Here is a 15,478-nt window from a genome sequence, read left to right as displayed (position 1 = left end):
ACACACTGTACCAAAGTCTAAAAACGGCTATGTTACGCGTAACTTTAAACCTTACCTTGTTGATCCACAATCAACAGATGAATAGTTAACTAAACTTGAGTTAATGCAGGGACTAAAACGCTTGACTCCTGCAACTAAGCAGTAAGCAAACAGATCAGTCAACAATAAACAACCAGGTTAGGTAAAAGTCAGTGGAAGTCAATGTATGGTTTCCTGTTCAATGACTGAGGTCCAGACTAGTATATTGTTGCTCACAGAAGCTCAATTCAGTATTGAGGAGAGAGTATGGGTAGAGACTGTATTACCACATGTTGACATGTTTGCTTTCTAATGGTTTATTCTGTTTTGCTGCAGTTAGTGGCATCCAAGTCGAATTTGATGGCTCCATAGATGCTCCATAAACTACTGAGTGCCAGACATTGCAGGCCAGCAATTCAAAGTGCTCTTGTTAGTGATGTGATGATGTGAATCCAGAACTAAGTAGGTTTACAGGTTGTTGTCATTGAAGAGATTATTAGGCATAACAGGGAACAGACACTCTGGACTTGAGTACATTCCATGATGAAGCATTAAATCTAAGAAGAAATACAGCTGAAGCAGTAGCTTCTGGGACAAAAATAAAATGTCTTAAAAGGCTACTACATTGCATTTTAGTGTTTAAGGTTTATGGGATAGGTGCTGCTGTGCATATGTAAATAATGTGCTTTGTTTTCGAAGACATTCAATGAAGATATCAGATGGGTACTAGGACAGATGCAAGTACATGGAATGAAGCCGTATATACAAAGACATGGTCATTGTTTAAAGGTAACATAAGTAACATATGTATGTCATCTGGTATATCTTGATTGAATGAAAATTGATCCAATATCTCTAGAGGCTATTAAAAGAAATATTACATACAGCAGTAGGTATTCGAGAAGTAGGAACATTAGTGGGTTTCCATAGTTATTGTTGTTCTTTCATTCAAGATTTTTCTGTAGTAGCAAGGCCTGTCTTTGAGCAACTTCAATGGGCAGATGAATCCAAAAGACTTAGATAAAAAGAAAAGCCACACTAGATGTGTTGAGTGGTTTGCCCATTCTTACATATTTGTATTACATATAGACCTAACCTACTATTTGTGTTGCATACAGATCTAACAAATGGTTAGGGCATGTACCTTACCAGCAAGTGAGTAAAGGGGTAAAGGCATTGATTAGTTTCTCCAAGTCTTACTTAGACATGAAAACTTTTATATATTCCAAGTCCCAAATACTGACCCAACCCCCCCCCCCCATTTTTGACATGTTCCAGTACTACTTTTATTATGCAGCTACCTTTACTGTGTTAACCAATAACATCCCATTACTGAGTACAACAAAGCTAAATATCGTAAGTCATTGCTGAATTGTTGAGTTGCAAGATTTTCACTTAGATCTCAGATACAGGTGAGGAAGGATGAATGTAGATGCAGACACTCTGCCCTGTTACCCATGTTTAATGATTACATGAGCACATATATCAAGTCAGTGTCACCAGAGGTTATCTCAGCCACTTGCTTCCACTGATATATGTTCCTTACCTGCAAGTGTGCATACCACAGTGTACAAGGATGTCCAAGCCACACAAAAGGAGTATGGTGCCATCAGAGAAGTAATAAAGCTGAAATTGAAAAAATGAAAGCCCAATGAAAAGGACAAAAAGACAAATGGACAAGGAGAGTGCTACATGAGTAGAACCAGCAAATAAAGTAAACAGACAGGGTCACACAGTTAGTCTTGCCAGGTAAATTGAAACCAACAGCATTAAAGACACTACCTAATGATATGAGATGCATCTTTGCTGACAAACTGATCCGCTTACCTAGAGATGGATTCTATTGCCAATGTGATGTTGGAGATTATGCAATTGGGAAATGTGGTTGTATCAAACAGAAGCAGCCATTTTCCAGACAAGGAACCAATGGGTTTAGTTGTCACTACGGCACTTTTTGAATTAGTCGCTGTAGACAACCACCACCCTGAACCCAGAAAGGAGGGAATCCATATGTCCTAGTATTCGATGATCCTGCCCTGTTCAGGGTCCTCTAGTCCAGCAGAAAAGTAGGCAAAACGAGTGTGTTTCATAGCTGAGATAGTGTAGGCAATACACTGGATGTCCAGGAAACTTCCCTTGTTGGCGTGCAAAACAGAATGTTGAACGCTTTGAAGCAACTGAAGTGTATTTTTGTGGATGCTTGTTCATTGCCTCCATGTCATCTCTCTAATTACCCAGTCTAGGTCCTTGCTCTGCGTATCCACTCCACTAGCAATGGACAGAACCATTTTTTATATTCAAAGAGCATGATAATTAGCAATGGTGGCAAAAGTAATTAACCAACTCATGCAGCCTCATAAATGATGCCAGTTAGTAGGGGTGCCACCCGAGGGTGTGTAATATCCCCATTTCTCTTTTCCATCCGTACCAATGAGGACACATCTCTGCACCCTTCCATGAAGATCTTGAAATTTGCAGCTACTACAATAGTCATGGACCTCATCCAGGATAGTGATGAATTTGTATGCAGACAGAAGGTTAACAGGCTTACACTGTGGCATAGTAACAACAGTCTGGTGCTAAACAATCTCAAGGTAGCGGAAATGGCGGCAGACTTCAGAAAGAACCCTTCTCCACCACCTCTCTCAGTATCTACAACTGCACTGTGGAAAACACAAAATCACAAATGCCAAATCACCTTCCTGGGTACCATCACCTCTAAGGAATTGAAGTGGGAGTCAAATGTATATTATATCACAAAGGAAGTTCAGCAGATGATGCACTTTCTACACCAGCTGAGGAAGTACAACCTACAAATGGAGCTGCTATGTGAGTTCTACATAGTTATCATTGAATCCATTCTCTGCAGAACCATCACTATCTGGTTTGGGTCTGCCACCCAGCATGACAAGTCCAGACTCCAGATGATAGTCAGAGCTACAGAGTGTATCATCAGCACCATCCTACCCTCACTCCAGGACCTGTACTTTTCCCATGTCAGTAAAAGGACAGGAACTATTATTGAGGACCCATCACTCCCAGGAAACAATCTTTTTGAGCTACTTCCGTCCAGCCTGTGATACAGAACACCTGGGACCAATATATGCAGACATAAGAACAGTTTCAATTAGCCATTAAGCTTATGAATACCCACTGTAGTCATGTGCCCTGAATTTCACTAACACCACATACAGTGAACAGAAGAATACTTCAACCACACAACATTTTTAGACTTTATGGAATACTCTACCTCCATGCAATATTTTCCAATATTGTTGGACTTGAATTCTGGTAGTAATCTCAGCACCTCAGTTACTTTCCTCAGGTATTGTTGCTCCCATCTGTGGTGATATATATTGGTACTGGTTTAGCAAATCAGTGTAAATATCTCTATTGTAGTCAATAGTGATAAATTACTAGTCTATCAGTTGTAAATTATGTAAATATTGTCTTTTGTCCTATAGTTTTATGTAAGAACAGTGTCTCTTCAGTATAATTGTAGTTTGTGCACTGTACAGACAACTGAAACCTGGAGACATTCCTTGTATTTTAAGCACACTTAGCCAATGGTCACAATCGAAAAGCCAGACAAGTAGTGCTGAACCAGGTGCAGAGATTTTATTGAAAAGTGAACAAATTCCAGAACTCAAATCCAGCAACAGTAATCCAAAAAACAGGTGTGGGTCGATAGTCCCATTAGACAAAAAGTGGCCAGACAAACCAAGCAAGGAGGATAGTCCAGTCTCAGGGTGAATAAACAGAAACAGGGCCAAAACTAGGCAGAGGAATACAGACATAAGAACATTCAGAATTGCAAACTAAATGGTAGCAAGACTTTGCAACCTGGCCCTGCCACAGGGTTGGCTTAAATACATTGCTTCTATTGAACTAATTGCTTACAGGTAAAGGCTAGGATGGCAGAGACACAAGGGGTAGAACTCAGTACTCAGGTGAGCCAAACCTCTGCTGGTCAGAGATGGCAACCTCTTGAGTCAGTGTGACACCCATAAAACTGATTCTGATTAGTTTAAGGTACTAATATGACTGGGAGGTCTGATATAACAGTAGTCAACTGAGATGTCAGTCAATCTGGCAGACTAGTGAAGGTACATGCATGGGAACTGCCTTCAGACAGGACACAGACGTATGATGGGGAAACATAAGCTGTCTTACCTGACCAGTAAATCTTCAAATGAAATAGCTATATTTAGCTTTTTAATGCCAACCTACATAGCAAAATCCCAAGGGTTGAACTGACTCTTACAATTCAACTTTTTTTCAGTGGTCTTTTTCTTTTCCCCATTTCTGGATACTGACATTGTGTTATATTGATGCTGTACTCACTTTTATTGCGCAGGAGAAGCTCAAGTGGCCTGGTAATACTACACGTCTGCAAACACAAATTACAAATCTGCCATATTTTCAGTTCAGACAGCAGTCCTGAGAGAGAACACGCCATATTTGTGCAGAGGCGGATGCAAATCAGTAGGTCTTATTTAACCAAAGCGCCGTAGTGTTTAAGTAGCGCAGCACTATATGTGCTCTCATCATCAGAAACACTCTCTGAAAATAGGCTATAATTATTTTAATCTCAGATGTGGGAGGGAGTCTTACTCCTTTTTTAATGTCACAGTTTACCCGAGGAAAAAAATGTCGGCACACTTTGAGCATGTCTCTTTTACCCCATGAGGTCTAAACAGAAAGGACTGTACTGATTGTTTGTTGGATGTTTTTTTTTGTGGGTCCCTTTCCTCTTCAGTCACATCAGCATAAACAGGAGGGAACAATTTAAGGTTTGCCACTTTTTATGTCTAGACACTTTCATTTGCCTCTTTTTGATCTGTGGGTATGAATGTTAATGTGCATCACATGAGGAGCTAGTGGTGAAAACAGCATCACAGACTGCAAACAGACTGGGTCAGCTTCCTTCAAATAGACCATAATATGATGGTAGTTGTCCTAGATCTGTATTATTGTCCATCTTTTCTCTCTCCTCTCCTCATGTCTTTGAGGTCTGCTTCCCGATTCAATCAAACTACAAAAATGACATTTGGAAGGACTTTGTTTGAGAAAATGCTGCCTGCTTGTGGCCACTCAAAACTACAGGCAAAAATGTAACATCACAATCTTACATTCTATTTGGACTTATAACATATATTAATAGGACTGCTGTATATTCTCGTGCCAGACAGAGTCACACACTACATTTTCCTGTTTACCTACTGGTTGAATCCAGCAAATGTTTCATTTGTACATCTTCAGCAGTACAAAGAGTGGATTAATGAAAAACAGAAGTGGACGATATACAGGGCATTTTCCATTCTAGAGATTTCTATAATGTGGAGCTGAAGGACACTTTCATGAAAATGTGTACAAAACTTGCAGTATTTAAGAACATTTCTTAGAAACCCATTAGTGTTGCTCAGAGTGAGAAGATTGCCACAAACCATCTGTTATATATACATGATCTAAGTTCATTCTCAAGACTTGATCTCTGAAATAGACTGCTCGCACGTTAAAAGAATCTCTGAATTAGTAGGGGAACAGATGAGTAAAAATGTTTTATTGTCCTTATAATATCCTAATATCTTTAACACCTCCTTGTAATTTGAATTCTTTCATTTGGAAAAGCGAGCAGTTTGGGCTGAAGCCAAAGTGACAAGTTTCCCTCAAACGTAAGATTAAATTAGTTGTCTTGGTGTGCGCTTCATAACATAGACTGCAAGGGCAGCAGCATGGTGTTCAGTAGTATACATCTTCATACAGTATAAGATCCTGGAAAGGATGGTGGTCAGGGTTTATTAAAAATTCAAAGGAGAACTGTTTGCTTTCTCTCAAATGCCGATAAGCCTTGGGCAATGTTCTGTAGCCTCCTCATTGAATATTTATATTTCATCTATATAAATGTAAGGTGTGAATATTTGGTGTGTGGCCCTCTGCGGGAGTGACTCAGGCATCTAGGACGGTCCTCATTTGAATTCAGCGTGGCTTGTCAAGTTCGTCATTGTTTTGTTTATCAAAATGTGAGTTTTTCATGTGCATCTTGAACCACTTCATTTGTTATCTTATTGATATCGTACACACTGTGACCTTGGTCAGGATGGCACTGCTGTCATTAACTAGTACCTGATCCTGAATCTGTCTAGGTCCATCTTTCTGTCTCTCCCAAATGGTTTTTTGTCTTGCTTGGAAAAGACTCATTTGTATTTGAAAGAATCTTTTCACTCTCATTTAGTAGCACAGTTCCCACCTAAAATAAGCACTGCATAATATCTAAATATTTGTTAAGCATTATCATGATATTGGCCTTCGAACTGCTGATATTGCAGAAGGCTACAATATGTAAATTAGCCCTCTAACAAATCACAACATTTTGATTGAAATTAGTATTTTGTCCATATTGCACAGCCATAGCTCATGTTCTATTTATTTCTACAATAGATAGAAAACAATGGGTCATTTACATCGAGATGCATTTGCATCATTTTACATAGCAAGGCATTATCCTTGAGCAATATATGCATCATTATGGGAAATGTTTTTAAAGATGATAGCTAATAGTGAATTACTAAATAATAATAAGAGTGCTATACTCCTCATGAGGCTTGTACTCTTATACTTGTTGCATTGGTGTGTTAATGGTGTTAGACACAGCTAAAATTGTGCATGGTGATTTAGTTAGTGCATATTGTGTTTATAGATTCTGAGCCACATTTGGGGATTTTAAAATATCAAAATGGCAGTTTAGTTTTCCAGGAACTCGAGCTGGCTTTCCCTTATCATATCCATTGACTATTGTGAGCAGTCAAGACCACTGGCACAAGGAATTGTATTTCATTAAAAGTCAGAAAAAGCATGCTGCTTTTTGCTTTGTTTGAAGAGTCAACTTGACACCTTTTGGCCAGTATAACATAGAATACTGAAGATGCTAAAACATCTGTAACATATTTCATTAATGGTTTTAGAAATAAAATACCTTTATACAGTATGTAAATAAGAAGACTTATTTGAGTTCATGTGTATATATACACTTGCAGGGAATATAATTATTGATACCATTCATCTGAATGGATTTACTGTATGATAGAATTGAAGGATCTTAAACATCAATATCAAAGCACAAAGAAAAAAAAATGCTGAAATGCAGAGACTTCAGTCATACCTCATCTTAATGAGGTGCCATGCCTCAAGAAGATTATTGTCTAAATTAACCATCTCATACAGTGAAGAAACCAACAAATCAACCAAAATTATAAGCCCCAATTCCCCCCCCCCCCCCAAACAGCGACTCTAAGAGTAGCAGATTATAGCATGGCAGAGAGCAAGAGTAACTTCCCAATATATGTATGAGCGACAGTGTTCCTGCCTCCGAGGCCCTCATGGTGCAGCCACACACCATTTCATACAGTTACATCCTCTGTGAGAACAGATTTCTGCTGAGACAATAGTTTTCACGGCCACCTGCACCGCCTCTCAAGAAGACTACTCAGACAATAATTACAACTACGTCCAGCTTGCCAACTGATTGAGCTCATTATCTTAACCCAGATTCAGGGTGACTTTGGTTTACCGCAGCGATTGGTTTTGCTGCGTGCCTTCGATCCGGCAGCTGTGAGTGTGCTTTTCTCCACTCCACATGGCAGCTTCGGCTGTATTTTTAGATCCTTCCTGCACAGCCATCGGGCCCACAGCAGAACTATGACTTGTTTCTGTGTGTGTGTGTGTGTGTGTCTTCCAGTGTGATTTCCCTTCCGTGTGTACCACACGGGCATGACAAAACCTCGGACTAGGAGACCTATATTCCACCCTGATTTCATCACACCAAGGGAGCTGCTGGGCCTCCCCAATCTCATATCATGCTTTGTGCCTTTGTCCCAGTTCTACAGAGTGGCTGGGTGCTAAGTGAGAGAGCATTACATAAGAAGGAAGTGTATCAAATGAGTGAACAATCTTTCACCCAAATGAAAGATTCCTGGCTGAAATGGATGGGCAGGTCTTTTAAATAATTTACATTCTCCTGGGTGGGCTTAGTGGGGGTCTAGGAATAGCATTCCTCATTTTTAACTAACGCTTAAATATTTAAAGGAGCAAACCTTCTCTCAGATCATCAACAGGAAGAAATTAATACCATGATCTGCTCACATTTGTTCACATTTCTTAAACACAGTCAGTTACTCTATGCAGAAGTGCCAGTATTCTGCAGTTTCATTTGTGCTGGGGTTTTATTTCTCAGACAGTGCAGCACCTGATTCAATTAATCGACTGTTTATTTATTACACTCTTGATTAAGTGAATCACGTGAAACAACAGTGTCAGAGATTAAATTGCCAATAGACCACCAGACATTTTGGTTGCTCAACAAGGGGCACAGACTCACACACATTAGGTTCTGTGGTAAATGGAGGCTTGACTGTATAATGTTTTCATCATCGGACACCACTATTGATCTATTTGAGCTGTTATCATCCGTCTACCTCCATGAAGCTCCATTAAATATCTACAATCACATTGTTGTTTATGAGCTATGGGGAAAACATGGATTTATTTCTGTTTATTATGTCCAAATCATAAAAAGTCTGAGAGAATAGTACTTAAAGCCAGGGATCAGAGCAAGATTTTTTTGAACGTTAAAAGTGGTAGGGGCATGCTTCCCTCTGACAGAGTCAAGAACACATTAAGAGTTAATGCCAGCATCAACCCCCCCCCCCCCCCCAAAAAAAAACAAACAAAAACATTTGACAGTCATTTTTATGTTTGTGATATCTATGAATGAAAACAATCTCTACTTTTATTTTGACATATAAGGATGTATATTTCGAGTGTGTTTTGAGGCATTTAAAGTACATATTCATAAAAATATATGGGATTATTCTTCAACTTCTAGTATCACAAATGTTTAGATCTGATTGTAAAATATATCCATGCATTTTGTCACTTTTTTGGTCACATTTGCACTGTTCAGTTTCTATGAAAAGTGAATGATTTCCATAGTCATATAGCATATGGAGTCAGATGTGATTGTGTCTGTGGGTGGACCTGAAAAAGATAGGCAGCAGGCCAGCTGTTGGCTTTGCAAACTGTGGAAGGCATGGCTGCAGCATCTCAATATAAGCAAATGTCACCATTAGAAAGCATAGAGAGAAAGTGCCCTGCCTTCCAACAAAAGCTTTCAGAGCACATGCAAATTTCCGAAACCTCCAGTCATATTTTTAGCCCCAAAAAATCAGCATGAAATGTGCAAAATACTGTACCATAACATCCCCCTGGTTCAGATAGAGTGTTAAGCAGGAGGTTGCAACACAAAGCAGCAGATTCCCTTAATAGACATGCCCTGGCAGAGCAGGCAAGATCATGACAGGCTTAAAGATGGCAATGCCATACAAAAACAATCAGGGTTATTTCACGCCAAATAACTGCAACTCGAGGTATAAAAAAACTGCCTTAAGCTATCAGCTAAACGGAGTAGGTTCGTTCAGGTTTAAAGTCCCAGCCAAGGGATTTTAGACCAACAGAGTGGCAGCCCCTGGCACAAAATATTCTAAGACACAGAGGAGGGAGTTTGGGGAGCATTTTGCATTCTAAATTCCATGGATGGAGCTGTGAATGTGAACATGTACAAGAAATAATGGAAGCTACACTGGGGGATTCCACAAGCGCTGTCTTCAGGCTACTCAGCTGATTACTCCAGTGGTATTGGCTGGCTACTTTTATGGGGAGAAAAAAAGGTGTGGTAACAAGCAGGGCAGTATTATGTGATGTTGATCTCTCCGACTGTCCTCTTCCCTTATGCTGTATTCCAACAGTCCTTCCTTCAGTCCAGGCCATTCAAATTGACCTAAACACAAAACCATCATGCCTAAAGCTGTATTCTTAATAGGGGGAGAACCAGTTGCTTGTTGAATCCATTTCTATCTTTCTTTGATCTTTGATGCTAGTTTTCCGGACCAAGAAAGCACTAAAAAGAACTTTCAGTGGTGGGTCACCACTGACATTACATCTTGTTCTGAGGCTTAATCCAGGAAATGCCCAGGAAACTGCCCTTTTTTTTTTTTTTCGAAAATAATCTTTTTTTTCTTTGACAGCGTAGTACATGATGTCTGTGTCAGACCATTTTGCTTGTTTTTTTCATTTAACAAGCAATTCTCTGAACAGTTAGCTAATCTAAACTGCATACACAAAACAAGTGCCTGACAATCATTAGTCATTATTTTTCAGTTAGCATTCAGGATATTAGGATCCTATTGGCAATAGAATACGACTAATAGATTTTAAGATAAATGTGTTGAGGAAACAAATGAGCATGATATCAAATTTTCGCTGTTTCAAAGCAATCTTTGCCTTTTCTTCAGATCCATCATGCTTCCTCATAAAAGAAAAGCCTGTCTAGTACAATTAATTTTAAAGATTTGCTACATAATGAATTTGAAAGATTTACTGATGACTGTGTACTGGTGACTGAAAACCCAACACCTACTCTTAGCTTTCTAAATACATCAAAGCTTGCTTACTCCCTCATGACACATAGCACTCAAATTGCCTCACAATGGAAAAATCAAAGAAACCAAAATGGGGCAGTGACAGCTTACTCTTCCCCAAAACAGTTCTGCCATTAATCAGGAGTAGAGAGAGAATTAGAGCATAGTGAACGTGGCACTAGCATTCTCTTGTTGTAAGGTGATGCATATGTTCCAGTGCATTTAGTATGGTAGTATGGTTCATACATAGTGGATCGATTACTGGAATTGCTACTTTCCCAGCAGAAGGCTAGGGCAAAAGTGAGCCTCTCTGATGCGACAAAAATTGCAAATGTGTTTATTTTTTAGTAAACTTTTTGAGTTTATGAAGACTATGTCTTCTTTAGCCTTTGTTTGATTTTCCACCAACAGCTCGTTGGCTGTGTGAGTTTATGATCTGTAAATATCCTGGGGAAAATTCTGTTTACTGTATAAGCAAAGTAAGCAAGTATGGCATTTTGTTATTAGTTACATTGGAATCACTAGGAATTCTCACATGTTGTATGCTACAGATAGAAATACAAAATACATCAAAGTACTGGTGCAAACAAACTTTCTAATTTGGGGGGCCTGGTCACCCCTGTCCATAATGACGGGATATGGGCAATTCCACGTCTGTCTTCCTTGGTGCTATCTGTAGAAAGCACCACATTCCGCCGCATTTAAGCACACAATAGCCTAGATCTGTTTTTGTGCTGCCGGGGATCCAGCGCCATGGGCTTTGAGTGTGACTCAGCGAGGGGAGTTTCGCTCTGCTCTGCTTGAGCGGCCGGCTCTCGGCGCGCTCACATGCCTGATCGATGGCAGCTTTACACTGGGCATCAGAATGATCTCATTTTTTCCTGCTCCTTCCCTCAGGGCTGGTAATAAAAGGTAAATGTTTAATGGCCTGAGCAGAATTGGCGTACACCACCCAACTGCCTGGAATGATGCCGTATTATCAGGTTCCTAGCACCTCTGTGTTTAACTGGCCACGGACTGACGGATGAGACCCAAGTATAACCTCCATCACTTCAGAGCCTGGGGAGACTGAGGTTTTTGTGCAGGAGAGAAGTCAGACTTCTGTCAGTAGAAAAGGCTATTGCATTTTAGAGTGGACTCAGAGCGACTCTGCTCTCCTATGAGACATTCATATTGTATGTGATTTCATGTTCTCCTTTACTTGTGCTTTACTCATATTCTGTAGGTTTTCGGTCTCTCTCCCTTTCTCTCTCTCTCTCTCTCTCTCTCTCTCTCTCTCTCTCTCTCTCTCTTTCTCTCTCTCTCTCATTGTATGATCTGTGGTACTTAGTTATGCTGTTTGTGAAACAACTCTGGGATTTTTTTTGGTCTCATAATTTTGGTTGAGTTCTTTGTTTTTTTCAGTGTATAAAATAATTTAGACAGAAATCTTCATCTTGAGGCATAATGAACTTCAGGTATAATCGAGCTCTCTGCATTTCAATCTTCTTTTTCTTATTTTAAATATTTTTGACATTTAACCTCCTTCAATTCTATCATATAGTAAATCCAGTCAGATGATTGGTAGTAACAATTATATAGCCAAAAGCTCTTTTATGGAGATTGTTTGTATTCATTTGAGTTCTGTGGTTCCCATTATAAATATAGAAAATATATTAAATACCCCAGTATTGATTAAAGATTTCATTAAAGCAATCTTGCAATATTTCTGACAAAAAATATAACCTGCAATAAGGCATGCAGAGTAAAAGGGCTTCACCCTTTGTCTTTTTTTAAAAAATTATTTTTATACCATCATGAACAATCAGGTCTGATGGAGAAGACATCAATTTTCTGTAGCCTACTTAGTGAAGGGCCATAAATATTGATGGCTTTTCCACCCCTAGTCTGTGGTAGGGTATCATCTAACTGGAAACAAAGAGGCCCAGTTGGTAGAACAGTAAACGTTAGTCCATCTCTAACACGGCAATTTCTCGTTCATGCAGAGTTTACTCTCCTAGTGAGAACCAATACCATCAGCTGCCTTGTGTCTGCAAAGCCAAAGCCCCTGCTCTGTTTCCCGGGAAACCCGCTACATCTACACCACACTCTCCTCAATACCACAAGAGAATCACAATAACTTCAAATCCATGGTTAGCTTGTTTAGGACAAGAGTACAAAGGTACAGCTTGTTTATTTTTCTATTTGCTGAGTGAAAGGCTAGACCATGGAGAGTTGTGTTCTCTTTTTCAGTGGCAGAATGGTGGTGATAAGGTCCCAGGCACCCACCACCCCTAGGCTTGAGTGCTCTGTTGGAGGGCACAGCAGCAGCAGCAGAGCACCATGTGAGGACCGGGGCCATGGAACCTACGGGTTCCCAGGGCAGGCTCTGTGAGCTTCCTGAGACCGAGCTAGGAGTTCCGCCCATTAATAGACGTTGGCCATCCAGCATTACTGAGAATGCAGGGGAAGTTGCAACAGCTTTATGTGTTGGGTTCCTAAGAACGCACAGCCAGTAAGAAATTGAGCATATTTCTCCCCAAAATTAAAGAAAAATAAAATTGAAAAAAAAAAAAAACCTGGACCAAATGGAATTTAGTTTGTCTTGCATTTTGAGATTTCTGATAAGGGCTGGCCATTGGCTACTTTCTGTTCAGTATTAGCAGACATGATTAAGGGGAGTAGCTTCGTAACTTCGTGTATAAATTTGACAATCTTGTGCAAGCTTATTCAGGCACATGTGGGTACATTTATCTAATTTACATTCTGTATTTTTAGACATCATTTCTCCATCCAGTGTCCTTTGCATTGCTGATTTGGACATGGAACTACAACATAATCCAATAATCTATTTATTTCATATCATTTCGCAAAATACAGAGTTAGAGAAATGCTGATTGGCAAACTTAATCAAAAAGGTCTTTTGTCTGTTATTTCTTTTTTTTGTTCTCAAATTATGTTTCTGTAATTGGTTTTCCTGCCTGTGTGTACACATGAAGAAACTGCAATTTGGAAAAGCAGCTGTGCTTTGCTGTAACACTGATGAGAACTGGTGCATTTTCAAATTTCAGAATGTGCCTCTTGCCTACTGACTACATGTAAATCTTTAAATGGCTTGAAAGGGGGTTTAAAAGGTCTCAGAATTAATGAGGTGGAAGCAAAAGGTGGATTGTTGATTCGAAAGTCGAACTAAGGCTTTGGTTTGCCCCACGGAAAGGTGGTCAAGCAAAGAGGACTGCAGGGGAGAAATTGGGATACATCTGCATGTTACTGAGTGTAATAGGCACTTTTCTTGAACCAGGTCCAAATTTCACTGAGGATTGAAGCCACGTAGCCACTATTGTGTTCTGCACCCCGCTGATCCTAGCGCTAAACACAGCCCTTGTCTGTCTCCTCTCCACAGGACCTGTAGCAGTGATTAGTGGGGAGGAAGACTCTGCCAGCCCTCTTCATCACGTCAACCACGGCATCATCACACCATGCGCGCTGGATGCCGGACCTGATGCAGTGGTCATTGGAATGAACCGCATTCCTGTCCTGGAGAACCCGCAGTACTTCCGGCATGGACACAACTGCAGCAAGCCCACCACCCGTGAGTGGCCTCAGTAACCCTTTATTTGCACAAATCTCAAAACTGCCCCTTTTTTCCAGTATTATTTTGCCACTTTAGGGGCGCATAGCAATTGAGGTTTTGCTGTCAGTTGTCGAGCTGGGGTTTTTATGAACTGTATACAAACCCCAGATCAGGAACTGTGGTCACAAACAATGCATGGCCACGCACAGATCTGGGTTGTGTAGCTGGCATTCCGTAAGTAAAAAATACCCTCTGAAATGTAGACATCTGTGCAAGGTGGACAGTGCATGCCCTATTTGTCAAAGTATAGCGTTGTTGCTAACTATAGTATGTAGGACATGGGTGAGAAGTGGTTTCAATAAACCCAAGCCTCTCCTTCTAAAAATAGATGGCTCGTGGCTAGCGCAGGCTCATCACAAATTGCACTGGCACAAATGTTTCACTATTGTTGTCCAAAATGTTCTTGGCTCCTTATTTGATCATTGCTTCTTGTAAGATTTATTTGCTGTTCCAAGGAAGCAAAGCAGACGGACACTCACGTAGGCGTTTTCGGCCCTGATGCTAATGAGATTCTCAATGTAAATCCTTTCATATTAAATCAGAGCATTGTCTACTTTTGACACAGCAATTTTTTTCAATGTTTTTTTTCCTGTTTTGTGATCACACAACGCAGAAAAGTTAAAAGGGACCATTATGGCTCAAAATTCTAAAGCACAGGCACATACACATGCACAAAGAGACGAGTGCGCACACACATACACACACACACACACACACACACATTGATATTCCCAGCACACTGCACCGGTCTGTTCACTGTGAGCACTGATGGCCGTGAAGAGATCTCAGCAAGAGGGAAGAGAAATTCACATTTAGCTCTCATGAATAAATTAACACATTATTCATTATAGATTGTATAAAATCTTTATGGCTGTAGACACATGGCCATTGCATCTATAACCTGATCTAACAAAGGTGTGATATTTAAAATAGGGATTCTTAAGAGGAGTCTGCTTATTTTTGTACTTATTAACCTCTAAAACATAGCCAGTAGCTGTCCTTAAAACATGGAATGCCGAGATACCACAGTCTACATCTTGCAGTATAATTCCTGTTGGAATGCTTTTAAGACTGTAAAATTTATAATAACTGGTGACTATCCATTGAAAATTGTTAGTCTATGACCAAGGCTAAGAAAGAAACTTTTGCCATGCTGAGCTTGTATGATGACGTAGTGAATTCTGTTTCTGTCTGCCCATGATGCCTCAGACATGCTTTATTTCTTTCTCTCTCCACATTTCTCATTTCAGATGCGACTCAATTTTTGATCTGTTCAGTTCAAACAAATTTTAGAATAGCAATTATTCATCCAAGGATTATTTCTGATGTTTTCAGAATAGACCTATTTATATGTAAATTGGAGTAAGGGACA

General features: G+C 39.9%; 1 protein-coding gene across 1 annotated transcript in view; it reads left to right on the top strand.

Annotated features, from left to right (window-relative positions):
- ntrk3b (neurotrophic tyrosine kinase, receptor, type 3b) overlaps positions 1-15,478 on the top strand; it is a 78,196-nt gene that overhangs the window by 51,814 nt on the left and 10,904 nt on the right. Inside the window, exon 12 of the mRNA XM_027004547.3 lies at positions 13,876-14,064. Coding sequence (XP_026860348.1) covers positions 13,876-14,064 — 189 coding nt within the window. The remainder of the gene's footprint in view (positions 1-13,875; positions 14,065-15,478) is intronic.

The sequence above is a fragment of the Electrophorus electricus genome, chromosome 3 (assembly GCF_041902795.1).
Source record: "Electrophorus electricus isolate QZ-2024a chromosome 3, ASM4190279v1, whole genome shotgun sequence".
Classification (NCBI taxonomy): Eukaryota; Metazoa; Chordata; class Actinopteri; order Gymnotiformes; family Gymnotidae; genus Electrophorus; species Electrophorus electricus.
Note: the sequence above shows the minus strand (reverse complement) of the source record. Positions and strands in the feature narration are given on the sequence as shown.